Source organism: Pristiophorus japonicus, chromosome 7 (assembly GCF_044704955.1).
Source record: "Pristiophorus japonicus isolate sPriJap1 chromosome 7, sPriJap1.hap1, whole genome shotgun sequence".
Taxonomy (NCBI): Eukaryota; Metazoa; Chordata; class Chondrichthyes; family Pristiophoridae; genus Pristiophorus; species Pristiophorus japonicus.
Window position 1 is genome coordinate 192,252,752 of NC_091983.1, and position 27,445 is coordinate 192,280,196.

At 44.2% G+C, this 27,445-nt stretch overlaps 1 protein-coding gene across 2 annotated transcripts in view; it reads right to left on the reverse strand.

Annotated features, from left to right (window-relative positions):
• Positions 1 to 3,016: 3,016 nt before the first annotated feature.
• sec63 (SEC63 homolog, protein translocation regulator) overlaps positions 3,017 to 27,445 on the reverse strand; it is a 146,351-nt gene continuing 121,922 nt past the window's right edge. For both annotated transcript variants that reach the window (XM_070885641.1, XM_070885642.1), the window contains 5 exons: positions 24,780 to 24,926; positions 19,379 to 19,480; positions 17,872 to 17,970; positions 7,611 to 7,715; positions 3,017 to 4,066 (listed from right to left, as the gene is read on the reverse strand). In XM_070885641.1, coding sequence (XP_070741742.1) covers positions 3,929 to 4,066; positions 7,611 to 7,715; positions 17,872 to 17,970; positions 19,379 to 19,480; positions 24,780 to 24,926 — 591 coding nt within the window. In that variant the 3' untranslated portion in view covers positions 3,017 to 3,928. The remainder of the gene's footprint in view (positions 4,067 to 7,610; positions 7,716 to 17,871; positions 17,971 to 19,378; positions 19,481 to 24,779; positions 24,927 to 27,445) is intronic.

The window sequence follows — 27,445 nt, forward strand, 5'->3', positions numbered from 1 at the left end:
AATATACCACATCAACTGGTTCTCCCTTATCCACTCTACTGGAAACATCCTCAAAAAATTCCAGAAGATTTGTCAAGCATGATTTCCCTTTCACAAATCCATGCTGACTTGGACCTATCATGTCACCTCTTTCCAAATGCACTGCTATGACATCCTTAATAATTGATTCCATCATTTTACCCACTACCGATGTCAGGCTGACCGGTCTATAATTCCCTGTTTTCTCTCTCCCTCCTTTTTTAAAAAGTGGGGTTACATTGGCTACCCTCCACTTCATAGGAACTGATCCAGAGTCAATGGAATGTTGGAAAATGACTGTCAATGCATCCACTATTTCCAAGGCCACCTCCTTAAGTACTCTGGGATGCAGTCCATCAGGCCCTGGGGATTTATCGGCCTTCAATCCCATCAATTTCCCCAACACAATTTCCCGGCTAATAAGGATTTCCCTCAGTTCCTCCTCCTTACTAGACCCCCCGACCCCTTTTATAACCGGAAGGTTGTTCGTGTCCTCCTTCGTGAATACCGAACCAAAGTACTTGTTCAATTGGTCCGCCATTTCTTTGTTCCCCGTTATGACTTCCCGATTCTGACTGCAGCGGACCTACGTTTGTCTTTACTAACCTTTTTCTCTTTACATATCTATAGAAACTTTTGCAATCCGTCTTAATGTTCCCTGCAAGCTTCTTCTCATACTCCATTTTCCCTGCCCTAATCAAACCCTTTGTCCTCCTCTGCTGAGTTCTAAATTTCTCCCAGTCCCCAGGTTCGCTGCTATTTCTGGCCAATTTGTATGCCACTTCCTTGGCTTTAATACTATCCCTGATTTCCCTTGATAGCCACGGTTGAGCCACCTTCCCTTTTTTATTTTTATGCCAGACAGGAATGTACAATTGTTGTAGTTCATCCATGCGGTCTCTAAATGTCTGCCATTGCCCATCCACAGTCAACCCCTTAAGTATCATTCGCCAATCCATCCCAGCCAATTCACACCTCATACCTTCAAAGTGAGCCTTCTTTAAGTTCTGGACCATGGTCTCTGAATTAACTGTTTCATTCTCCATCCCAATGCAGAATTCCACCATATTATGGTCACTCTTCCCCAAGGGGCCTCGCACAACGAGATTGCTAATTAATCCTCTCTCATTACACAACACCCAGTCTAAGATGGCCTCCCCCCTAGTTGGTTCCTCGACATATTGGTCTAAAAAACCATCCCTTATGCACTATCCTGTGACTATCCAGCTTTTTTTCTAAATGACTCCAGGTCTCAACCATCCTTCCTCTCCTAACAGTTGTATAAACAAATATTTCCTGATAACTCTCCTAAATTTGCCCTTTATAACTCTACAGATTTTGATTAGTTTGATGACAATTACAGTAATGAAATTGATTCACCATATATTACATAATAGTTTTGATTAAACTCACTTTCAAGCTCAAACTCTTTAGACCTGTTAACATTTGCAGTGAAGTCAATCATCCATCAGTTTATCCTGACCTTATGGTTGAACAGTAAATAAAAACTTTGCCAAGTTATTGTACACAAAGCCAAATTCACACTTTTTCATTTTTTTTCCCCCCACTGAATAGATTTATCATTTGCTCAGCACTTAAGACCTAATCCCCATTTCAAAGTTTGTTTCAGTAGTGCAACATTTGACAGCTATTTCTATAAAGCATTACTTGAAGTATGCCCAATGGGACTGTGCAAATGTGCATTAAAGCATGGTGTCAGAATGGCAGCTTAATGGGCTTGCTCCCATGATTCACCAGTGAATTTCCCATATTAGCTAAGCTGCAGGGATGAATGGGTATGAAATGCTTTCCCAGAGGGTGTAAATCATAGGTTATGGTAAAAAAATACCCAGATGAGAGGTTTTATTTACAAGGAGAAACTGAACTCTTCGTATTAGATGAGAAAAAGACTTGCATTTATATAGCGTCATTCATGACCACCAGCCATCCCAAAGCGCTTTGCAGCCAATGAAGTACTTTTGAGTCGTTTTGTTGTAATGTGATGGTAACTAGATATTGATTGAGATCTGATAAAACTGTTCAAAATGAGAGGTTTGATAATGGAGAGAAAAACTACTTCTGCTGGTCAGTGAGGCAATGAATAAATTTAAGATCAGAAGAACAAAGGGAGAGAATATTAGGTTATTGGGAAATAGAAAGCAGTGATAGAAAAAAGTGGTGGAAGCAAAATTCATAATAGCTTTTAAAAGGGAATGGATAAATACTTGAAAAAAAACATTTTAAAGGGTGTGGGAAAGAGCAGGGAAATTAGACTAAGTGGCTAGCTCTTTCAGAGAGCCTGGACAGGCACACACAACTCAAATTATCTTTGGTGCTGTAACATTTTATGATTCTACATATTGCAGTTGTACATCTCCTTGCAACTGTCTCAATGCCACAGGCCGGGAGCCACAACACCTCTCCTCATAATGAAAGCCATTTTTGTGACCAAGAATTATAGGAAAGATAGGAATTTCCAGGACCAGAAAAGAATATTGTAACCCATCTGGCTGGTATCAATGTTTTTAAAAAAAAATCTTAATCTCTCCCATAATTGTTTCTTTCACCAAAAACTATCCATCTCCCTTTTGAATTTCATCACTATCCAGCTACATTATCTCCCTGTTCCACATGTTCCACCATCTAAGCAAAGCAGGGATTGCTGCTGGTGTTTTATTTTGGGTGTGGGCAGCTAGGAAAAAGGAGCAGGAACAGGGAAGAGAAATATACATATGATATCAAAGACAAGGGTTAAAAAATGGACTAAAATTGAGAACTTCTTAAAAAGAACAATTTGATATACAGTGTGCTGTCTCTCCTCCCCTACCATTAACAAAAGACTGGCTGGTTCAATGACAAGCTAAATAAACTTGCAGCTTGGATCTCACGACCAATAAGCAAAACTCTCATTCCGATACTTCAATGAAGGAAAATTAGGAATCAATATATATGAAACATTGGAAAAATTGTACGCAGTGCACAGAAAACAAAACTGTAAGACACTATTTCAAACAGGTTTATTAGCATAGCGATTCTTTGATTTTATTAGTCCTCTCTGCACATCTGGATGGCATACAGTTCCGCCTGTACTTGATAGTTCATCATTGTAGATCACTTGCTGCTGGACAAAACTACAAAATAACATTTTACATTTTAAAAACGTTTGCCATTTTATTTGCAACTATTTTAAATACAAAGAATATAGACGGATATATTTCCCATTTATAATTTCATGTAAACAAAAGTAGCAGAAATGTATACAACAGATTTTTTTTCCCTCCAATCTGACTGGTCAATGAATTAAATGGTAGTTTGTGTATTATTGATTAAAAGTTCGTGCTAATTCATACTAACTAAAGCTCAAACTCTTTAGACCTGTTAACACTTGCAGTAAAGTCAATCATCCATCAGCTTATCCCGACCCTGTGGTTGAACACTGAATAAAAACTTCAAAACATGGTCCCAATGCATTTCCAGAGGCATCAGTTTAGTTCAGGATACAACTCTGCTCGGAGGTGCGTTTTTTTTTTGTAGTGAAATATCTATTCATAATTTATTTGGGGAGGGGAGAAATGGGAAAACAAAGAAAAAAACTAAATGATTGTGAAACCAATAATTCCCCCATTTTCCACACATGGTTTAAGCGGCATTAAGGGCACTCTCATAAAAGGTGGCATGTCGCTGTGTCAAACAACTGAACCCCTGTGCTTTAGAGTACATGTCACAATCACATTTTCAAAAACTGCACAGCCTATTGCTGAAATTACTGACACTGACTGGATACCATGTTCTTTTTCTTCCCCCATTTTATTTCTTGTACATGGTTAAGTTAATCAGAATAGCAGTTGTTGGAACTGTGTGCAACATTTTTTTCCGTTGTGGTTGTTGAGAAAGTAGTCTGTAATTAGCGTTAATCATTATCTTCTTCCTCCTCTTCACTATCCTCAATTCCCTCACTGTCTTCCTGATCCTCCTCCTCCTCTTCCGTCTCAGGAATATCCCACTGTGGATGAGTTTCTGGTACTTGCTTCGCCTCTTGGACTTCAAACTGAATAGAAAGACAAACCAAATCATATAGATTGAAATTCGTTAAATAATACAAAGCAGTAAAACACTACAGATAAACAGAAATAATTCCCTAACTGCAAGTTATTTTTAAGAAATAAGTAACCTTGAACGGGAAGCAAGATTTAATCAGATTTGAGGCACATCCATCTTCAATTCCCTTGGAGTAAAATGACTGTCATTCTGACCCCGCCCCAGTCAAATGGTACAATTTTCAGGTAACTCCTAATTCTCTCGCTTCCTCTGCCCCCAACCCTGAAATCTTTCCCAATTCATGCAATACCATGAAGTTCATCTGAACTTTCTTATTCCTACTCAATTTTTAAAAACTCTTCTAGCTCCAATTAATTAATGTTGAATTTTCTCAATATACATAAATATCAGAATATACCAGAATGGCTTTTGGTGGTTTACACCCAATTTTCCTAGGACAGTTCATTAGCATATTTAGATGTAGATTTGGATGGGGCCCAAGGAGCAGGCTAATGGTAGGTGCAGAAAATAGTGCACAAGTGAAATTTAAAAGGATGGGGACACTTAAAAGGGAATGTCACAAAAGGGAGACACAAATTCTGTCACACTCCAGTCACAGAAGGCAGCTCAACCCAACCTGTGGCAAGACTGAAGTTGTAAAGGCAGACAGAATTGAAGGGAAAGGAAATCCAAGGTAAAGCTATGAGTCTGCAGGCAAATGATGGAGAAATCCAACAGCCGGCCCTCTTTGATGGCTGATAAGAGATGGTTGTGAGGAATTGGACACCATTCCCATAAGTCAGCATTGCAGCATGCCTGCAAGGACATGTAGCCAATTTCAGGCCACAGGTGAACATTATGGTCACTGTGTGCCAGCCCTATGCTGCATGATAGCTGCAGATGGCTCAGCCTCTTTGCTGACCCAGACCCCAAGAAGACTGTTAACCATGGTCATCATCAGTTAGTTGTGCCATGACTTGCAGAAACAGACACAGGCACTGTAACAGATGCAGCTGATCACAGGGTGACCCAATCACCCTGGCATGTTTCTTTGACTTGACTATTCCAACACACTCCTGGCTGGCCTCCCACGAGACGTGATCCAAAACTCAGCTGCCCGTGTCCTAACTCTCACCAAGTCGCACTCACCAATCACCCCGTGCTCGCTGGATTCCGGTTAAGCAACATCTCGATTTCAAAATTCTCATCCTTATTTTCAAATCCCTCCATGACCGCGTCCCTCCCCATCTCTGTAATCTTCTCCAGCCCCACAACTGCCCCCCGCCCCGCCCCCCGCGATGTCTGCGCTCCTCAAATTCTGCCCTTGAGCATCCCTGATTATTATCGCTCAACCATTGCTGGCCATGCCTTCTGTCGCCTAGGCCCCAAGCTCTGGAACTCCCTGCCTAAACCTCTCCACCTCCCTTTCCTCCTTCAAGGGGCTCCTTAAAACCTACTTCTTTGACCAAGCTTTTGGTCATCTGCGCTAATTTCTACTTATGCGGCTCGGTGTCAAAATTATTTTGCTCATAATACTCTTGAAGTGCCTTGGGACCTTTCACTACGTTAAAGGTGCTATATAAATACAAGTTGTTGTTGCTGATACAGTGCCATTGGCTGTGGTCAAGGGGCTGTGTGTCAGCCAAAGTGGGACATGTTCACTTGTCTGCATGTGTGACTGTGTAGACACCAGTGGGTGGGCACAGAGCAATTTCGTGCAGCCTGGCATCCCTCTTCCAAAGATATCAGACCGAGGACTGCAATTAGGAAGCCCATTTCTGCCAGTAGTGGTGCTGGGAAAAAATAATCAATTGGCGTAACAACTCATGTGCCAACAGCAAAAGACAAACAAAAAATGGCTCAAGACACACTTAAAATACACCCATCTTTATAGAAACATAGAAAATAGGTGCAGGAGTAGGCCATTCGGCCCTTCTAGCCTGCACCGCCATTCAATGAGTTCATGGCTGAACATTCAACTTCAGTACCCCATTCCTGCTTTCTCGCCATACCCCTTGATCCCCCTAGCAGTAAGGACCTCATCTAACTCCTTTTTGAATATATTTAGTGAATTGGCCTCAACAACTTTCTGTGGTAGAGAATTCCACAGGTTCACCACTCTCTGGGTGAAGAAGTTCCTCCGCATCTCGGTCCTAAATGGCTTACCCCTTATCCTTAGACTGTGACCCCTGGTTCTGGACTTCCCCAACATTGGGAACATTCTTCCTGCATCTAACCTGTCTAACCCCGTCAGAATTTTATATGTTTCTATGAGGTCCCCTCTCATTCTTCTGAACTCCAGTGAATACAAGCCCAGTTGATCCAGTCTTTCTTGATAGGTCAGTCCCGCCATCCCGGGAATCAGTCTGGTGAACCTTCGCTGCACTCCCTCAATAGCAAGAATGTCCTTCCTCAGGTTAGGAGACCAAAATTATTATATACCCTCGCCAGTCAACTTACCACCATCCAACAGCCCTGGCCGCTCGTTTCAAATTTGCATTCTGTCTAGCCTCCATGCTAGAGGGATTAGCGTGCAGGACCAACACACTCTCAAATTAATATTACAATGAGGCAGATGCTTATTCCCACCCACCAGAAATTCATCAAGATGTAAACTTGTCACATATCTGTCAAGGCAGGACTTCTGCCTATTTTTGGGATACGGCTATTGCAATATACTCCAGAAATTAGCAGTAGCAATGTTTGGGCTATACAGGTCATTTCATCCTATGACCTCTCAATTCAGTAAGAGGCAGTCGACCATGACTATCTTTCAGTACTGATTTTACAATTCGTAACATTAAGAAGCACTTTTCTCTCTTAGCATCTATAATGAGATAAAATTAGCATTTTTGGTTTTATAAATCGAGTAGAAAGGCAATAGTAAATTTATTCAAGGCAGTGGGGCTGCAGTTAGTGGTGTGTGGAATTTTGGGTGTCCCATCAAAGAACAGATAATAAAGTCATGAGAGTCTACAACATAAATTCACCAAGACAGTGCCAAGGATGGGAAACAGTAGTTATGTCAGACTTGAGATACTGACATTACTTTCACTGGAGCAGAGGAGGCTGAGAGAAGACTTTAACATTTTTAAATTTATGAAGGGTTTTGATAGAGTGAATAAGGAAAGAGAAATCAAATAGGAAATTTTAGAACTCAAACAGGGAATTCAGGAGAAACCTCTTTACCCAGAGAGCAGTGCAAATGTGAAACGCGCTACCACAGGGATTGGTTGAAGCGAATAGAATAGATGCATTTAAGGGGAGGCTAGACAAGCATATGAGGGAGAAGGGAATAGAGGGATCTGCTGATAGAGTCACATGAGGAAGGATGGAAAGAGGCTCGAGTAGAGCATAAATGCCGGCCTGGATTGGTTGGGCCGAATGGCGTGTTTCTGTGCTGTATATTTTATTTAATCCTATGTAATTGCAGTGGAGTTAATCTACCAAGTAGAACAGGCACTGGAAGCCACATTGAAATTGTCTATTGGAGCACAGGCAAGTAGCTACAAAAAGGCAAGAGCACAGAAAATCAACATATATATATTTTTTACCTTTAATGGCCTGATTAGATCTAAACCCATGTAAGAATCGGACCTCAGAATCACAGAGTATTGATAATTGCCAGGTTTATATGGTGCAGAGAATTTCAATTCAATCTGGAAGGGGGAAAATGAGACAAGTTCAAATAAAAACTCCAGAGAATAATTAGATGCAAAAAAAAAAACATTTTAAGACTTAATCAATATTTAGTGTTCCATATTTACATAAATGACATGCCGATTTTCAACTTCTATAGCCGAACCAGGTACAGTATTAAATTATCACAATATTCAAGATCAATGCAAGTAATTCAATTGATTGTACAGGCTGAACCTCCCTTATCCAGAACCCTTGGGACCTGGCCTGTTCTCGATAAGAGATTTTTTCCAGTCGAGGGGTGGTCACGTTAAATTGGATGGTACAGGTACTGAGCAAGGGGGTATCAGGGCTGGCTGGCTTGGGGCTGGGAATGCGGCAGAGGGATCATGGGGGTGGGGGGGGGGATCGTGGGGTCAGGCCAGCAATTGTGGGAGTCGGCAGCAAGGAAGGAATTAAATTTGTTCATGTCGGAGTTTTGCGCATGCGCCACCTGGTGGCCGGGAATGGTTCTGGACGAGGGTGGTTCTGGATCATCATCATCATAGGCAGTCCCTCGGGATCGAGGAAGACTTGCTTCCACTCTTAGCATGAGTTCTTGGGTGGCTGTACAATCCAATAAGAGAACCACAGTCTCTGTCACAGGTGGACAGATAGTCGTTGAGGGAAAGGATGGGCAGGGAGCCGGGTTTGCTGCACGCTGTTTCTGCTGCCAGTACTTGATTTCTGCACGCTCTCGGCGATGATACTCGAGGAGCTCAGCGCCCTCCCAGATGCACTTCCTTCACTTAGGGCGGTCTATGGCCAAGGACTCCCAGGTGTCAGTGGGGATGTCGCACTTTATCAGGGAGGCTTTGAGGGTTTCCTTGTAATGTTTCCTCTGCCCGCCTTTGGCTCGTTTGCCATGGATGAGTTCAGAGTAGAGCGCTTGCTTTGGGAGTCTTGTGTTTGGCATGCGAACTACGTGGCCTGCCCAGCGGAGCTAATCAAGTGTGGTCAAGTGCTTCAATGCTGGGGATGTTGGCCTGGACGAGACGCTAATGTTTTTGCGTCTGTCCTCCCAGGGGATTTGTAGGATCTTGCGGAGACATCGCTGGTGGTATTTCTGCAGCGACTTGAGGAGTCTACTGTACATGGTCCACGTCTCTGAGCCATACAGGAGGGCGGGTATTATTAAGGCCCTGTAGACCATGAGCTTGGTGACAGTTTTGAGGGAATGATCTTCACTCTTTTCCTCAGGCGGCCGAAGGCTACACTGGAGGCGGTGTTGGGTCTCATCATTAATGCCTGCTCTTGTTGATTGGAGGCTCCCAAGATAGAGGAAGTGGTCCACATTGTCCAGGGCCACGCCGTGGATCTTGATGTTTGGGGGGCCAGTGCTGTGCGGTGAGGACAGAAACAGAGAAAATAGGTGCAGGAGTAGGCCATTCGGCCCTTCGAGCCTGCACCGCCATTCAAGATTATGGCTGATAATTCCTTCAGTAAACCTTTCCTGCTTTCTCTCCATGCCCCTTGATCCCTTTAGCCGTAAGGGCCATATCTAACTCCCTTTTGAATATATCCAATCAACTGGCATCAACAACTCTCTGCGGCAGGGAATTCCACAGGTTAACAACTCTGAGTGAAGAAGTTTCTCCTCATCTCAGTCCGAAACGGCCTACCCCTTATCCTAAGACTATGTCCCCTGGTTCTGGACCTCCAACATCGGGAACATTCTTCCCGCATCTAACCTGTCCAGTTATACGTTTCTATGAGATCCCCTCTCATCCTTCTAAACTCCAGTGAATAAAGGCCCAGTTGATCCAGTCTCTCCTCATATGATAGTCCAGCCATCCCTGGAATTAGTCTGGTGAACCTTCGCTGCACTCCCTCAATAGCAAGAACGTCCTTCCTCAGATTAGGAGACCAAAACTGAACAATATTCCAGGTGAGGCCTCACTAAGGCCTGTACAACAGCAGTAAGACCTCCCTGCTCCTATACTCAAATCCCCTAGCTATGAAGGCCAACATACCATTTGCCTTCTTCACCGCCTGTTGTACCTGCATGCCAACCTTTAATGACTGATGTACCATGACACCCAGATCTCGTTGCACTTCCCCTTTTCCTAATCTGCTGCCATTCAGATAATATTCTGCCTTCGTGTTTTTGCTCCCAAAATGGATATCACATTTATCCACATTATACTGCATCTGCCATGCATTTGCCCACTCACCTAACCTGTCTAAGTCACCCTGCGGCCTCTTAGCGTCCTCCTCACAGCTCACACCGCCACCCAGTTTAGTCTCGTCTGCAAACTTGGAGATATTACACTCAAGGTAGACAAGTTCCCTGGTCTCGATGAAATGCATCCCAGGGTATTAAAAGAGATGGCGGAAGTTATAGCAGATGCATTCGTTATAATCTACCAAAATTCTCTGGACTCTGGGGAGGTACCAGCGGATTGGAAAGCAGCTAATGTAACGCCTCTGTTTAAAAAAGGGGCAGACAAAAGGCAGGTAATTATAGGCCGGTTAGTTTAACATCTGTAGTGGGGAAAATGCTTGAAGCTATCATTAAGGAAGAAATAGCAGGACATCTAGATAGGAATAGTGCAATCAAGCAGTCGCAATAATGGATTCATGAAGGGGAAATCATGTTTAACTAATTTACTGGATTTCTTTGAGGATATAACGAGCATGGTGGATAGAGGTGTACCGATGGATGTGGTGTATTTAAATTTCCAAAAGGCATTCGATAAGGTGCCACACAAAAGGTTACTGCAGAAGATAAAGGTACGCAGAGTCAGAGGAAATGTATTGGCATGGATCGAGAATTGGCTGGCTAACAGAAAGCAGAGAGTCGGGATAAATGGGTCCTTTTCGGGTTGGAAATCGGTGGTTAGTGGTGTGCCACAGGGATCAGTGCTGGGACCACAACTGTTTACAATATACATAGATGACCTGGAAGAGGGGACAGAGTGTAGTGTAACAACATTTGCAGATGACAAAGATTAGTGGGAAAGCGGGTTGTGCAGAGGACACAGAGAGGCTGCAAAGAAATTTAGATAGGTTAAGCGAATGGGCTAAGGTTTGGCAGATGGAATACAATGTCGGAAAATGTGAGGTCATCCACCTTGGGGAAAAAAAAAATAGTAAAATGGAATATTATTTGAATGGGGAGAAATTACAACATGCTGTGGTGCAGAGGGACCTGGGGATCCTTGTGCATGAATCCCAAAAAGTTAGTTTGCAGGTGCAGCAGGTTATAAGGAAGGCGAATGGAATGTTGGCCTTCATTGTGAGAGGGATGGAGTACAAAAGCAGGGAGGTCCTGCTGCAACTGTTCAGGGTATTGGTGAGGCCGCACCTGGAGTACTGTGTGCAGTTTTGGTCACCTTACTTAAGGAAGGATATACTAGCTTTGGAGGGGATACAGAGACGATTCACTAGGCTGATACCGGAGATGAGGGGGTTACCTTATGATGATAGATTGAGTAGACTGGGTCTTTACTCGTTGGAGTTCAGAAGGATGAGGGGTGATCTTATAAAAACATTTAAAATAATGAAAGGGATAGACAAGATAGAGGCAGAGAAGTTGTTTCCACTGGTTGGGGCGACTAGAACTAGGGGGCACAGCCTCAAAATACAGGGGAGCCAATTTAAAACCGAGTTGAGAAGGAATTTCTTCTCCCAGAGGGTTGTGAATCTATGGAATTCTCTGCCCAAGGAAGCAGTTGAGGCTAGCTCATTGAATGTATTCAAATCACAGATAGATAGATTTTTAACCAATAAGGGAATAAAGGGTTATGGGGAGCGGGCGGGTAAGTGGAGCTGAGTCCACGGCCAGATCAGCCATGATCTTGTTGAATGGCGGAGCAGGCTCGAGGGGCTTGATGGCCTACTCCTGTTCCTAATTCTTATGTTCTTATGTTCATCCAAATCATTAATGTATATTTTAAGAGCTGGGGTCCCAGCACTGAGCCCTGCGGCACTCCACTTGTCACTGCCAGCCATTCTGAAAAGGACCCGTTTATCCTGGCTCTCTGCTTCCTGTCTGCCAACCAGTTCTCTATCCACGTCAGAAGATTACCCCCAATACCATGCGCTTTGACTTTGTACACCGATCTCTTGTGTGGGACCTTGTCAAAAAGCCATTTGAAAATACACCACATCCACTGGTTCTCCCTTGTCCACTCTGCTAGGTACATCCTCAAAAAATTCCAGAAGATTCGTCAAGCATGATTTCCCTTTCATAAATCCATGCTGACTTGGACCAATCCTGTCACTGCTTTCTAATTGCACTGCTATTTCATCCTTAATGATCGATTCTAACATTTTCCCCACGACTGATGTCAGGCTAAACGGTCTATAATTACCCATTTTCTCACTCCCTTCTTTTTTAAAAATTGGTGTTACATTAGCTACCCTCCAGTCCATAGGAACTGATCCAGAGTCGATAGACTGTTGGAAAATGATCACCAATGCATCCACTATTTCTTGGGCCACTTCCTTAAGTACTCTGGGATGCAGACTATCAGGCCCCGGGGAATTATCAGCCTTCAATCCCATCAATTTCCCTAACACAATTTCCTGACTAATAAGGATATCCCTCAGTTCCTCCTTCTCACTCGACCCACTGTCCCCTAGTACGTTCGGAAGGTTATTAGTGTCTTCCTTCGTGAAGACAGAATCGAAATATTTGTTCAATTGGTCTGCCATTTTTCTTTGTTCCCCATTATAAATTCACCTGAATCCGACTGCAAGAGACCTACATTTGTCTTCACTAATCTTTTTCTCTTCACATATTTATAGAAGCTTTTGCAGTCAGTTTTTATGTTCCCTGTCAGCTTCCTCTCGTACTCTATTTCCCCCCTCTTAATTAAACCCTTAGTCCTCTTTTGTTGAATTCTAAATTTCTCCCAGTCCTCAGGTTTGTTACTTTTTCAAGCCAATTTATATGCCTCTTCCTTGGTTTTAACACTATCCTTAATTTCTCTTTTTAGCCACGGTTGAGCCACATTCGCAGTTTTATTTTTACTCCAGTCAGGGATGTACAATTGCTGAAGTTCAGCCATGTGATCTTTAAATGTTTGCCATTGCTTATCCATCGTCAACCCTTTAAGTATCCTTGGCCTCATACCGTCAAAGTTACCTTTCCTTAAGTTCAGGACCTTAGTTTCCGAATTAACTGTCACTCTCCATCTTAATAAAGAATTCTACCATATTATGGTCACTCTTCTCCAAGGGGCCTCGCACAAGATTGCTAATTAGTCTCTTCTCATTACACATCACCGAGTCTTGGATGGCCAGCTCTTTGGTCAAGAAAACCATCCCTAATACACTCCAGGAAATCCTCCTCCACAGCATTATTACCAGTTTGGTTAGCCCAATCAATATGTAGATTAAAGTCGCCCATGATAACTGCTGTACCTTTATTGCACACATCCCTTATTTCTTGTTTTATGCTGTCCCCAACCTCACTACTACTGTTTGGTGGTCTGTACACAACTCCCACTAGCGTTTTCTGCTCTTTGGTATTCCGTTGCTCCACCCATACCGATTCCACATCCTCCAGACTAATGTCCCTTCTTACTATTGCATTAATTTCCTCTTTAACCAGCAACACCACCCCGCCTCCTTTTCCTCTGCCTATCTTTCCTAAATGTTGAATACCCCTGGATGTTGAGTTCGCAGCCTTGATCACCCTGGAGCCATGTCTCCGTAATACCAATTACATCATATCCGTTAACTGCTGTCTGCGCAGTTAATTCGTCCACCTTATTCCGAATACTTCTCGCTTTGAGGCATGGAGTCTTCAGGTTTGTCTTTTTAACACACTTTGCCCATTTAGAATTTTGCTGTACAGTGGCCCTTTTTGTTTTTTGCCTTGGGTTTCCCTGCCCTCCACTTTTACTATTCTCCTTTCTATCTTTTGCTTCTGCCTCCATTTTATTTCCCTCTGTCTCCCTGCATAGGTTCCCATCCCCTTGCCATGTTAGTTTAACTCCTCCCCAACAGCAATAGCAAACACTCCCCCATGCTCATTGGTTCTGGTCCTGCCCAGATGCAAACCGTCCGGTTTGTACTGGTCCCACCTCCCCCAGAACCGTTTCCAATGTCCCAGGAATTTGAATCCCTCACTTTTGCACTACTCCTCAAGCCACGTATTCATCTGAGCTATCCTGCGATTCCTACTCTGACTAGCAGGAGGCACTGATAGCTATCCTGAGATTACTACTTTTGAGGTCCTACTTTTTAAATTTAGCTCCTAGCTCCCTAAATTTGTCTCGTAGGACCTCATCTCATTTTTTTCCTATATCGTTGGTACCTATGTGCACCACGACAACTGGCTGTTCACCCTCCCTTTTCAGAATGTCCTGCACCCGCTCAGAGACATCCTTGACCCTTGCACCAGGGAGGCAACATACCATCCTGGAGTCTCGGTTGCGGCCGCAGAAACTCTTATCTATTCCCCTTACAATCGAATCCCCCACCACTATCGCTCTCCCACTCTTTTTCCTGCCCTCCTGTGCAGCAGAGCCACCCACAGTGCCATGAACTTGGCTGCTGCTGCCCTCCCTTGATGAGTCACCCCCTCAAAAGTACCCAAAGCGGTGTATCTGTTTTGCAGGGGAATCCTGCACTTCCTTCCGCTACTCTTCCTGTTGGTCACCCATTTACGATCTGGCTGTGTACCCTTTACCTGCTATTCACGTCATTCTCAGCATCGTGCATGCTCCAGAGTGAATCCATCCGCAGTTCCAGTGCCGCAATGTGGTCCGTCAGGAGCTGGAGGTGGATACACTACCTGCACACGTCGTCGTCAGGGACACCGGAAGCGTCCCTGACTTCCCACATAGTACAGGAGGAGCAAAATACATGTCCGAGATCTCCTGCCATGTCTTAACTCTTAGATTAACTTAAATTGGCAACAATGCTAAAAGGTTACTTACAGATATAGAAAAGAAAAAGAAAAAGAAAAACTACTCACCAGTCACCAGCCAATCACTTACCCCCTTGGCTGTGACGTCACCTTTAGATTTCTTTCTACTTTTTTTGCCTCCCTGCTGCAGCTGGTGGAGGACCTTGGTCTTACTAATGTTTAGCGTAAGGCCCATGCTTTCATACGCCTCAGTAAATACGTCGACTATGTTCTGGAGTTCAGCCTGTGTGTGTGCACAGGCGCAGACGTCGTCCACGTACTGTAGCTCTACGACAGAGGTTGAAATGGTCTTGAACCTGGCCTGGAGACGGCGAAGGTTGAACAGCTTCCCACTGGTTCTGTAGTTTAGCTCCAATCCCGCGGGGAGCTGATCAACTGTGAGGTGGAGCATGGCAGCGTGGAAGCTTGAGAAGAGGGTTGGGTTGATGACGTAGCCCTGCTTGACCCCGGTCCGGACATGAATTGGGTCTGCGATGGATCCGTTGGTAAGGATCACGGCTTGCATGTCGTCGTGGAGCAGGTGGAGTATGGTGACGTATTTTTGGGGGGGGGGGATCCGAAACGGAGGAAGATGCTCCATAGACCCTCGCGGTTGACAGTGTCAAAGGCCTTTGTAAGATTGAAGGCCATATATAAGAGCTGGTGCTGTTCCCTGCATCTTTCCTGCAGCTGTCGCACTGCAAAATTCATGTCCGTTGTGCCCCGGAGGGGACGAAATCCGCACTGCGACTCTGGGAGGAGCTCCTCGGCCACGGGAAGGTGACAATTGAGGAGGACTCTTGCGACGACTTTCCCAGTGGTTGATAGCAGGGAGATTCCTCTGTAGTTGCTGCAGTCGGACTTGTCCCCTTTTTTAAAGATGGTAACGATCACTGAATCTCTAAGGTCTCCCGGCATGCTCTCCTCCCTACAGATGAGAGAGAGATGAGGTTGTGTATTCGCGCCAGTAGTGCTTCTCCGCCATACTTCAGTGCCTCAGCAGGGATTCCATCCGCTCCCATAGCTTCTTGTTTTTTAGCTGTCTCATGGCCTTTTCTACCTCATGCAGTGTTTGGGGTCTCACTGAGGTGGTGGCGGGTAGCTTGCTGCGGAATGGAATCGAGAACACTCGAGTCAAAGGCAGAGTCTCAGTTGAGGAGATCTTCGAAGTGTTCCTTTTAGCGGGCCCTGACTGCCTCGGTGTCCTTGATGAGTATTTCCCTGTTCTTGGCCAACAGTGGGGTGGGGCCTTGGTAGTTTGGCCCGTATGTGGCCTTGACTGCGGTGAAGAATCCTCGCACATCCTGGCTGTCGGATAGCAGCTGTATCTCCTGTGCTTTCTCCATCCACCGCCTGTTCTTTAGGTCCCGGGTTTTTTGTTGGACCTTAGCCTTTAGCCGTCTGTAATGCTCCTGAGTCAGGTTGCTGTTTAAGGCTCAGAAATGCCTAGTGTTTGCAGTATATTAGTTCTTGAATCCCCTGATCATTCTCATCAAACCAGTCCTGGTATTTCCTGGTTGAATGACCGAGCGTCTCCTTGCAGACACTGGTTATGGAGGTCTGGAGGGCAGACCAAGCGCTGTGGGCATTCTGCATCTCGGGGTCATCAAGGCACGCCAGGTTAGTGGTGAGACGCTGATTGTAAAGGGCTCTCTTAGCTGGGTCCTTAAGTGCCCCGGCATTGACTTTTTGCGACACTGCTTCTGCTGCCCCCTTCACTTTGGGGCTATGTTGATGTCAATGATGGATCGGATTAGGCGGTGGTCCATCCAGCAGTCGTCAGCTCCTGTCATGGCGCGGGTGATGCGCACATCCTTGCGATCCCTGGCTCGGACGATGACATTGTCGAGCAGGTGCCAGTGCTTGGAGCGAGTGTGTTGCCACAATGCCTTGTATTTGTGTCTCTGTCGGAACAAGGTGTTGGTGATGACAAGTTCATGCTCTAGACATTTTGTCAGGAGTAGGGTACCACTGGAGTTGGCTTTCCCTACCCCCTCTCTGCCAATCACGCCTCCCCAGAGGTCTGTGTCCTTGCCAACCCTGGCGTTGAAGTCGCCGAGGAGGATAAGTTTGTCGCCCGCGGGGATGGAGGTCAGGGATTTTGAGAGGTTGGAGTAAAAACCCTCTTTGGCCTCATCTGTTGCATCGAGTGTTGGGGCGTAAGCACTGATGACTGTGGCACACTGGTCCCAGGATAGAGTGAGTCGAAGCGTCATGAGGCGTTCATTAGCCCCGCAGGGCGAGTCTTTGAGGCGGGTGACCAGCTCGTTTTTGATGGCAAAGCCGACTCCGTGGAGGCGGCGTTCTGCCTCTGGTTTCCCTTTCCAGAAGGTGGTGTAACTTCACCTTGTTCCTTGAGCTGGCCTTCCCCTGCCCGCCGGGTCTCGCTTAGGGCTGCGATGTCGATATCAAAGCGCCCAAGTTCCTGGGCAATTATGGCGGTGCAGCGTTCCGGTCTGTCGCTGTTGGGGTTGTCCATGAGGGTCCTAATGTTCCAGGTCACGAACTTCATGTTAGAGGAGTGGAAGATGCCTGTGCGTGATTTCTTTTAACGTGAGGTGGCCGTTGCACACCGGCTACCAAACGGGCTTAGCTGAGCAAGGTCTTGGTCCAGTGGCAAGGGGGTTCAGGACGACTGGAAACCAGGCACTGCTGTATGGGCCTAATTGTCTACGGCGAGGTGTTGGCCGCAGGATAAGGGAGTTCTGGATAAGGGAGGTTCAACTTGTACTACAGTTTTTAAAGTCAATTGAACCAATTAACATTTTCTACATTAAAAAAGAGATCAGCTCCATAAATAAAATAAATCCACTCTGCTGTAGATATAAAGGATCCCACAAAAGGTTGTTCTTAAAAATTTATTACACTCCAGGAAACGGGCTGCTGCAGGTTTAAGAGTTAAAAGTACAGCCATAGTTCTAGAGACATATTTTAATGTTTAAAAACAGGAGCTTTCGAAACTCGTCAGAACATTCCCCTCTCTTCCTTCTAAGCTCTATTCTCACCTCATGTCATGAAATTAGAGCAAACCAACATAACAATGCTTTAAAGTTAAAAGCGGTCTATGAACGGCAGTATCTCCTACTGTTGTTCTAGATGACAGCTACTTCTATACAATTTATACCGAGCTGCACATATCTAGAAAAGGAAAACACTGCAACAGCACAATGAAAATTAGCCTCTATAAATCTGGTATAAATACCACTATGGAATCCATTGGGACCTACATAATTTGACTATTTTAAAAAAGTGTTCAACATTTTAAAGACATTTACCTCTTCTTCGTCTTGAAGCGTACATACATGATATGGCATTGATATTAATGTATGTTCTTTTCTGTCTGCAATGTAAAGCCACCACCACTCTTGTTTTTCCTGTCACAAAGAAAATTTTACTGTAAAACATAATTTCCTCAGGGGCTGGGATCCACAGTACAACTTCTTTTAAGTTGGCAATGTCAGTGAAACAGAAATGCTGATGCTCTTCTGAGATTTAGACAAGTCACAAAACCAGGTCAGGGCAGAATAAATGGCGATTTACTTTGCATTTAATCTCAGTACATTTGACGTCGGAAAACACAGTCCCCACCATCAACACATGTGTACTATGGGAGTTTGAGCTGCTTCAGAAAAATCCGATCATTTTTTAAAAATTTGTTGATGGGATGTGGGTGTTGCTGGCAAGGCCAGAATTTACTGCCCATCCCTAATTGCCCTTGAGAAGGCGGTGAGCCACCTTTTTGAACTGCTGCAGTCAGTGTGGTGAAGGTACTCCCATAATGCTGTTAGGGAGTTCCAGGATTTTGATCCAGCAATGAAGGAACGCCGATATACATTGCTAAAACCACTACGCAGACGGCCATCATATGAAAAACAACCTCATGGGAATGTAAATAAAGCCACCAGCACTAACCCTCATGATTTTAAAACACTAAAGTACACACCGCTTGTATCTTATTCTCTCTGCAAAGTATTCAGGAACCTAGGTTTTACACTACTGCCTTCTGAAGAACTTTCACTGCATAGCAAAAGGTTTAAGACTCTATATTACTATTACCCAGTTAGGCTTTACAGTTTTTAAAAGTACAGTAATTGCTCATTTGTACTAAATCCAATGTAATTTTTAAACAATCTAGAATTGAAACCTGTGGAAAAACTTGCATTTATTCAAGTGCCTTCCATGTAGTCTGAATCCCAAGGAAGGAGGCTGCCTGGTGGTGGAATCACCACGACTCCTATCCTTGGGGAAGATGGGTATGGAAGGCAAAACTCAGAAGATGCTTGAGGGGGACGGGGGGTGGGTGGAGAGAATTAAATATGCTCTGTTCTGTATATATAACCATGTTTGGAGTTTTGTCTGGAAGAAGTTGAATACTTGGAACAAAAAAGATAATACTTAAGAATGCACCTGTGGAGATGGTTAGCAGTATAAAAGACAGATGAGTGGCTTGACCCATCCACCTCCACGGAGGTGTGTGGGGTTGCTGACCCATCCACCTCCATGGCACGAACCTGGTATTGCAGTACTTCCAGGAACGGTGCTTGGGCTCTAGGCCTTTTGGCTAAGAGCATTAGCGCAGGGTGATCCTTGATGTGTGCAAGGTGACCTCTGGTGTTTGTGATCTGACAAAGAATTGGAAAGATTGGCTACGAAAAATTAAAAGACAGATGAGCTCCACTCAATGCCACTATGTATTCAAACGGCCAGATCACAACACTGAATCTCAGCATTCTAATAGTGTACACAACACAGATGATCCCATAGTATGGACTTTGCACTAACCTCGGGAAAGTATAGAGTATGAACCGGGTGGGTAACCTTTGATTTGGTTTCAAGTAGGGCCCGTTCTCTTCTTTGGATACTTTGCTGTAGTGCTTCCCACTCCTATTTGAAAAGAAATAATGCATTCAATCATAATGTAATTTTCACATACAACATAGATAAGGACATGTAGAATTTTAAACATTAATTCTAAATTGGTCTTTTATTTAAATGTACAAACTTCCCACTTCTCCTCCCCTGGTAATTGTCTTCGCTCCCAAGTCCGTGCCACTACTACAAACAAGAAAGATGACGACCTGTCCTCTCCACTTCACAAATATAGGTCAGTGAACACACTTCCTCAGATGAAGATGTGCCTGGCATCCACTCACTCACTGCTCCCAACAGCAAAATAACCAGAGATCAGAAAATCAGAACTTCATTCCACTACTCAGATGCAGCTAGTTGGTGCTCCATTGCACTCTGCCACCATGTTGGCTCGGTACAGAAGATTTGGAGGGAGAAGAGGAGGAGGGAGCAGAGTAGAGGGAGGCCACTGAAGGTTCTTTAATACATTTAAAGGCAAGTCATTTGACAATCCATTCAGAAGAACTTCAAAAAAAAAATTAACATAGAAAACTCACTCAAATGAAATCTATCAGGAAATCATCATGCTATAAATGCCTACTGGTATTCATTTCAATTTTGAACACTGCCTTTTACAGAGGAAAAGATGTGGTATACGCAGGAAATCTCACCACTAAGTTAGGCGTGAAGTTCTGTTGTAATCATTTCCTGCAAACCTTTGCTGGGATCAAAGTTTATGTAAATCACACGAGCAAAACAAACAACTTGGATTTACGTAGTACCTCTGACATAGAATAATGATGCAAGGATATGGAAAAATGGGTTCTGAGACAGATATATTTTAAGCGACCAGAAACTTGGTTAAAGGGATGGGTTTTAAGGAAGATCTTAAAAGAGGAGACGATGGTGGAGAGGCAGAGTTTAGGAAGGGACTTTCAGAGTGTGACGTCAGCATGGATGAAGGCATGATTGCCAATGGCAGGGAGAAGGGGATGGAATGCACAAAAAACTGGAGTCAGAGGAATGAAGAGTTTGCAGGGTGGGGTTGTAAGACTGGAGGTGTTAGGGATAGGGAGGGGAGAGGTTATGGAGAACAAAAATTTGAGGTGTTGGGGGACAGGTAGCCAACGTTAGTTAGCAAGGATGGCTGTAATGGACTAGTGGGATTTGGTGGAGGATATATGGGCAGCAGAGTTTTGGACATCAAACATCAAAAGGCTCAATATATTCAAGTGAAGTGTGGGTTATTTGTGCCAATTCTCTCCTCGCCTGAAGTAAGCAACTTCTTCCTGGGGTACAGTTCTAGTTTTGGTCACTTTCAATGACCTCACTCAATGGCTGTTCTTCAGTTGCGAGCCTGGACAGTGAGTGATGGCAGGCTTTTCAACCACAAGTGATATTATGGGCTCACCTTCATCCTGTCATCACTCATGTCCATACATAGGCACTTTCCAGCAGGTGTGCACTGGCTGATTGCCCCTGGCCAGGAGATGGGCACTGAAACCAACTGCTGTAACCTACTTTCCAGCTCCCTCAGCACCAAGAATCAAATCAGAGATCCTTTCAGTCTCCATGACTTTACCAAATGAGCAACCAGGAAACAGCAGCACTCTTCTGCCCAAGGCTTAGTAAAATTTTAGAAATTAGGCCCAGCACACCACATCTTGTTTGATGTCTATCCCACACACCTGCCTTCTTACTATAAGCTCTCAATCTCTGTCCAAAACCATGTCTAGTTGCCTCCTGAAAGCATCCATATAATTCACTTCAATGGCCACCCCAAATAACTTATACCACAAATATATTATAATTTAAATGGAAAAAAATGCATTCGACTTCCCTTTTTCCCCCCAATATCAAGCAATTTATTGGTGAGGGCAATGGTTGCTCGGGGGTGTACAGCCAGAGCCAAGTTCATGGCACCACCCGGGGGGGGGGGGGGAGGGGGGGGGTGGGGGGGGAAGGAAAGAGGAGGAAGAATGGGAAGGCAATGGTAGTATGGGAATAAAGAGTTAGGGGAACAGACAAGTGTTTCTGCAGCTGCAGATGTGATTCCAGGATGTTGCTTCCCTGGTGCCAGGGTCAAGGATATCACTGAGCGGTTGCAGAACATTGGGGGGCGGGGGGAGGATGAACAGCCAGAGGTCATGGTCCTCATCGGTAGAAAGAGGAATGAGGTCCTGCAGGCAGATTTTAGATTCAACAGCAGAACCTCAAATGTAGTCATCTCTGGATTACTCCCCATGCCACGTGCGAGTGAGCATAGAAATAGGAGGATAGAGCAGATGAATACTTGGCTGGAGAGATGGTGCAGGAGGGAGGGCTTTAGATTCTTGGGACACTGGGACCGGTTCTGGGGGAGCTGGGACCTGTACAGACCGGACGGGTTGCACCTCAACAAAGCTCGTACCAATATCCTCGCGGGGAGGTTTGCTAGTGCTGTTGGGAACAGTTTAAATTAAGTTGGCAGGGGGATTGGCACCAGGATGTAGCATTAGAAAGAAGAAACAAGGTGCACAAAGGATTGGGAGAGACATAAGAACATAAGAATTAGGAACAGGAGTAGGCCATCTAGCCTGCTCCGCCATTCAACAAGATCATGACTGATCTGGCCGTGGACTCAGCTCCACTTACCCGCCCGCTCCCCATAACCCTTAATTCACTTATTGGTTAAAAATCTATCTATCTGTGATTTGAATACATTCAATGAGCTAGCCTCAACTGCTTCCTTCGGCAGAGAATTCCACAGATTCACAACCCTCTGGGAGAAGAAATTCCTTCTCAACTCGGTTTTAAATTGCCTCCCCCGTATTTTAAGGCTGTGTCCCCTAGTTCTAGTGTCCCCGACCAGTGGAAACAACCTCTCTGCCTCGATCTTGTCTATCCCTTTCATGATTTTAAATGTTTCTATAAGATCACCCCTCACCCTTCTGAATTCCAACGAGTAACGACCCAATCTACTCAATCTATCATCCATAAGGTAACCCCCTCATCTCCGGAATCAGCCTAGTGAATCGTCTCTGTACCCCCTCCAAAGCCAGTATATCCTTCCTTAAGTAAGGTGACCAAAACTGCACGCAGTACTCCAGGTGCGGCCTCACCAATACCCTGTACAGTTGCAGCAGGACCTCCCTCTCCATCCCTCTTGCAATGAAGGCCAACATTCCATTCGCCTTCCTGATTACCTGCTGCACCTGTAAACTTTTTGGGATTCATGCACAAGGACCCCCAGGTCCCTCTGCACCACAGCATGTTGTAATTTCTCCCCATTCAAATAATATTCCCTTTTACTGTTTTTGTTTCCCCAAGGTGGATGATCTCACATAGCACTAAAGTAGACGGATAGCACTAAAGTAATAAACGGTAAGGTGGGGTCAGACTAAGAGAACTCAGGATGGTCTAAGATAGGGTTACAGTGTATGAATGTGAATGCACAAAGCATAATAAACAAGGTTGGTGAGCTGCAGGCTCAAGGCCACATGGGAATATGATGTTGTGGCAATAACGGTGACCTGGTTCAAAAAAGGGCAGGATTGGGTATTAAATATTCTAGGATATAAGGTGTTCAGAAAAGATAGGGAAGGAAAGTTAGGAGGTTCTTTAACCAGCAAAGCCACTCCGCCTCCTTTTCCTTTCTGTCTATCCTTCCTAAATCTGAATACCCTTGGATGTTGAGTTCCCAGCTTTGGTCCCCCTGGAGCCATGTCTCCGTGATGCCGGTAGTACTGTGTGGTGGCGGCAGGTTGGTAGAGGACCTTAGTCTTATGGATGTTTAGTGTATGGCTCAGCACGCTTCAGTGAAGGTGTCAACGATGGCTTGGAGTTTGGCCTTAGTGTGTGCATAAACGCAAACTTCGCCTGCATACTGAAATTCAATGACAGAGATTGGAACAACCTTGTTTCTGGACTGGTGATGATGGAGATGGAACAATTTCCCATTCGTCCTGTAGCTCCAGCAGGGAGCTTGTTAAAGGCGAGTTGAAACATAGAAAATAGAAATATAGAAAATAGGTGCAGGAGTAGGCCATTTTGAAGTATTGCAGCGAGAAAGATTGAGAAGAATGTTGGTGCAATGACACAGCCTTGCTTGACCCCGGTCTGCACTTGTATTGGGTCTGTGGTGGATCTGTTGGTAAGGATCACGACTTGCATGTCATCGTGAAGCATGCGGAGGAAAGCCAAATTTTAGGACATTCCATAATCCCTTTCGGTTGACAGGGTCAAAGGCCTTCGAGGTCAAAAAAAGGCCATGTCGAGGTTGGTACTGCTCCCTACATTTTTCTTGAATTTGACACGCGGTGAAGATCATGTCCGTTGTGCCTCTTAGTGGGCGGAATCCACATTGCGACTCTGGGAGGAACTCTTCAGCCACTGAGAGGAGACGATTGAGGAGGATTCTTGCGATAACTTTCCCTGTGGCAGACAGCAGGGAAACTCCTTTAATTAGCACAATCGGACTGGTCTCCTTTCTTGAAGATGGTCACAATTACGGCGTCTCTGAAAATCCCTGGCATGCTATCCTCCTTCGAAATAAGAGAGATGAGGTCATGGATTCGCGCCAAGAGTACTTTTCCCGCCATGCTGCAGTACGTCGGCGGGGATTCTATCTGCTCCTGAAGCCTTGTTGTTTTTCAGCTGTTGGATGGCCTTTTCAACTTCATGCCGGGCTGGTGCTACACAGCAGAGAGATAGAAATCTCCCTATCTACGTTTTGTCCCCTTTTCACAACATAGATAATTCCCTAACCAAGTGAACGGGGTAGATAGTTTAGTCCTGGGTTTTCGCCAGTTCTCCTCTATAACCATCCACCAGGAGGCGAACGAGAGCCACAAACTGTCTCGCCCATTTTACAGAGGGAAATGTTTCGCTCCATCTACCTCATCAAATCCATTTATCATTTTAAAGACCTCAATTAGATCACCTAAACTTTCTAAACTCAAGGGAATAAAAGCCAAGTTTTTCCAAAAAAAACCTACCCTTGTAATTTAACCTACTTAGCACCTTATTTATTTATGATTACACCTCCATGAAGCACCTTGGGACATTTTTCTACTTTAAATGTACATAAATGCAAGTTGTTGTTTTGAGTAATTCCAGGCACAAACCAGACATGCTGCCATTTTTACGGCATTAATCTGGTACACGAAAGCACTGCACCACTGGATCAAAACCCTTAAGTACAGTTGCATTTGTGCCAGTGCAAACCGTTGTATAATAAACCAGAGAAATAATAATTGATTTTGTTCTCATTTTTTGTTTGGATCCCAAGGATTAAATGGGCATTTATTGGTCCTATTGCAGGCCTTTGGTTTTACTGCGATCAGAAGTGACTCACTGCTTCATCGTCCTTCTCTTCATGCTCTGTTTCTTTGTCACTATCATCGTCCTTCTCACTTTGGGAATCTTTGTTAGTCGTTTCTTCCTCAGAATCGCTCCCTTTATCTGATAAATCATCCTCATCCTCATCTCTGTTTGCTGGATCCTAGAATGAAAGAAATAGAAAATATAGATCTGTATCAAAATAAATGCATTTTTGTGCTGAATTTTCTTTCTACTCTATGCAAACTCTTGACTAAAGACCTTCGATCTGGAAATTGTAAAATAGAAGTTAGGAACTTCAAGCGGACATGAAAGCTGAAGGAGAAAGTTTTAAAACCTACGGGCCCAAGTTTCGAGCCGCGCCTAGAACGGCGCAGTCCCGACCTGGACGCCCGTTTTTCGCGCCACAAAGTGCGCCTAAAAAAAACCTCCGTATTCTCCACCTCCCTACAGGTCCTCTGGCCCTCGGCGCAGCGCAGCAGGAGCTGTAGGGCGGAGCCAGGTCCCTGCGCTGAAAACAATGCCAGGACCTCTGCACATGCGCGCTACAGTGGGCGCGCGCAAGTGCAGTAGCTCCAGGCGCCCGAAACTGTGTGGGAGGGGCCCGAAGCACGCAGCCCCTAGCTTCTCCCCCCTCCATCTCCCCTCCTTCACCCCCCCCCCCGCCATCTCTCCCTCTGCTCCCCCCCTCCCCTCGCTGTCAGAAACACAGACACTGACAGACAGAGAATGAGAGACACAAAGACAGAGAGATAGACACACTGACAGACACACTGGGGGGGGGCATCCCAGCACGCTGTTGGAGGGCTCCTGGTGCTGCAGTCGGTAAGTAGAAAATGTTTTATTTATTGATTTAAAAAAATCTATATTTCTTATTAATTTTTTTTGATTGATTTATTGGTTGATTTATTGATGTATTTATCATTTATTATTGATGATAGCTCTTTATTTGTAAAACTGAAGTGGGTTTAATGTTTGTAAACTTCCCTTTAAACCCCCCCACCCCACCGCCATTCCCTACGCCTGATTTTCTAAAGTGTAGACAAGGTTTTTTCGAGCGTACAAAAATCTTCACTTACTCCATTCTAAGTTAGTTTGGAGTAAGTTTTTACTGACGAAACTTTGAAAACAGGCTTAAGTGGCCGGATACGCCTCCTTTTGAAAAAAAAATTCTGAACTGGAGCAAACTAAATGATGAGAATTCCGATTTCTAAGATACTCCGTTCTACACCAGTTGCTCCTAAAAATCAGGAGCAAATCATGTGGAAACTTGGGGCCTACATTTCTTCAGTAGGGATGGTAATGAATTTACCAGATGTCTACCCTGTCCCAGCCGTGCAAAACAAACATCCATGTGTTTCGCCCCACCCTTTTCACCTGCGTGTATGACAATGTACAGATTAGCTGAAACATATGTTGCAATCTTGATATACAATAGTGCTGTCCATTTCGTTGTTTTGCCTATGTATGCTTTTTTTTTTGTTTGATAAAATTCCACAAAGTGTTGAAAATTCACAATTATGTAGATTTAGCTAATACCCTTTCAAGTCTCATCACAATTTGGCAAGTCATTAATATCAGAGACAAGAAAATAGCTCTCATGTAATCTTTTGAGAACGGTCAGCATTTATTTCTCAGAACAAGCAGGAGAGTGTTCACATTTACTTCAAGAATTCTTAGAACAATGCAGGCGTGTGAAGAGACCCTTCAGCCTACCCATCTGCCCTATCGATGTTCTCTTTCAGGGCCTAATATGACAATTTTATTGTAAGTTTTTAACCTTCCAACTCATATCCTTTTACTCCTTGCTAATCATTTCTTTATATAATAGATACATATATACTCTCTAAAGATCTAGGTGATAAATGTCATATTCTATAAGTGGACTGACCGGATAAGTAGAAAAATTAGTTTTATTCATCTTTACCCTTTTTAAAATTTATGGTACAAAGGAGGAGGTAAAGTTGACTAGATAACAAACGCAATAAAAAGGATGGATATCAAGATCCATTGTATTTCTTCAAGTTGTGGTCCAGTGTGATTAATCTACTGATGCATGGTGTGAATTTAGTCCCTGCCAAAGTATTTAAAAAAAAATGACATTGCATCGATATTTGAAAAATATTTTGCGTAACTTTTTATAATCACTATTGGAAATAATGGAAATCATTGAGAGTCCGAGGCAGAGCAATTGCAGATTTCAAAAGGCAGATTAAGGGATGAGAGCTGAAATCCAATTCCAACTGAAGGAATATTTCACATTACATAAAAGGTAGCAATGGGTGAACCTAGAGTTGTTTGCCTCCATTATATATTTCAGTTGAAAACACCAATGCTGCCATCTAGAGGATTTTCAGCTGATGGTTCTAATGGGTGTCATTCTCCAAGTTAACTTCCATCTTGCTAAACATGTTGGAACCTAGACAGCACATTGAAAAAAAGCAGCTGGCTTCAATGTAGGATCAAACTAACCTATACAATAGCCATTCTCTTGGGAATGGTGACAGCTATTTCCTACCTCACCCCTGTGTCAGTATTTAACAGTTTTGTGGGATATTTTGGTAATTTTTTTTAAACTGACATGGATCATCGTTTATATAAATGGGAAGCAGGGTTGGTGGCCGGGGGAAACCTGCAATGAAGGCCTGCAAAGGCAAGTTAAAGTTTTTATTTTTAAGTCAT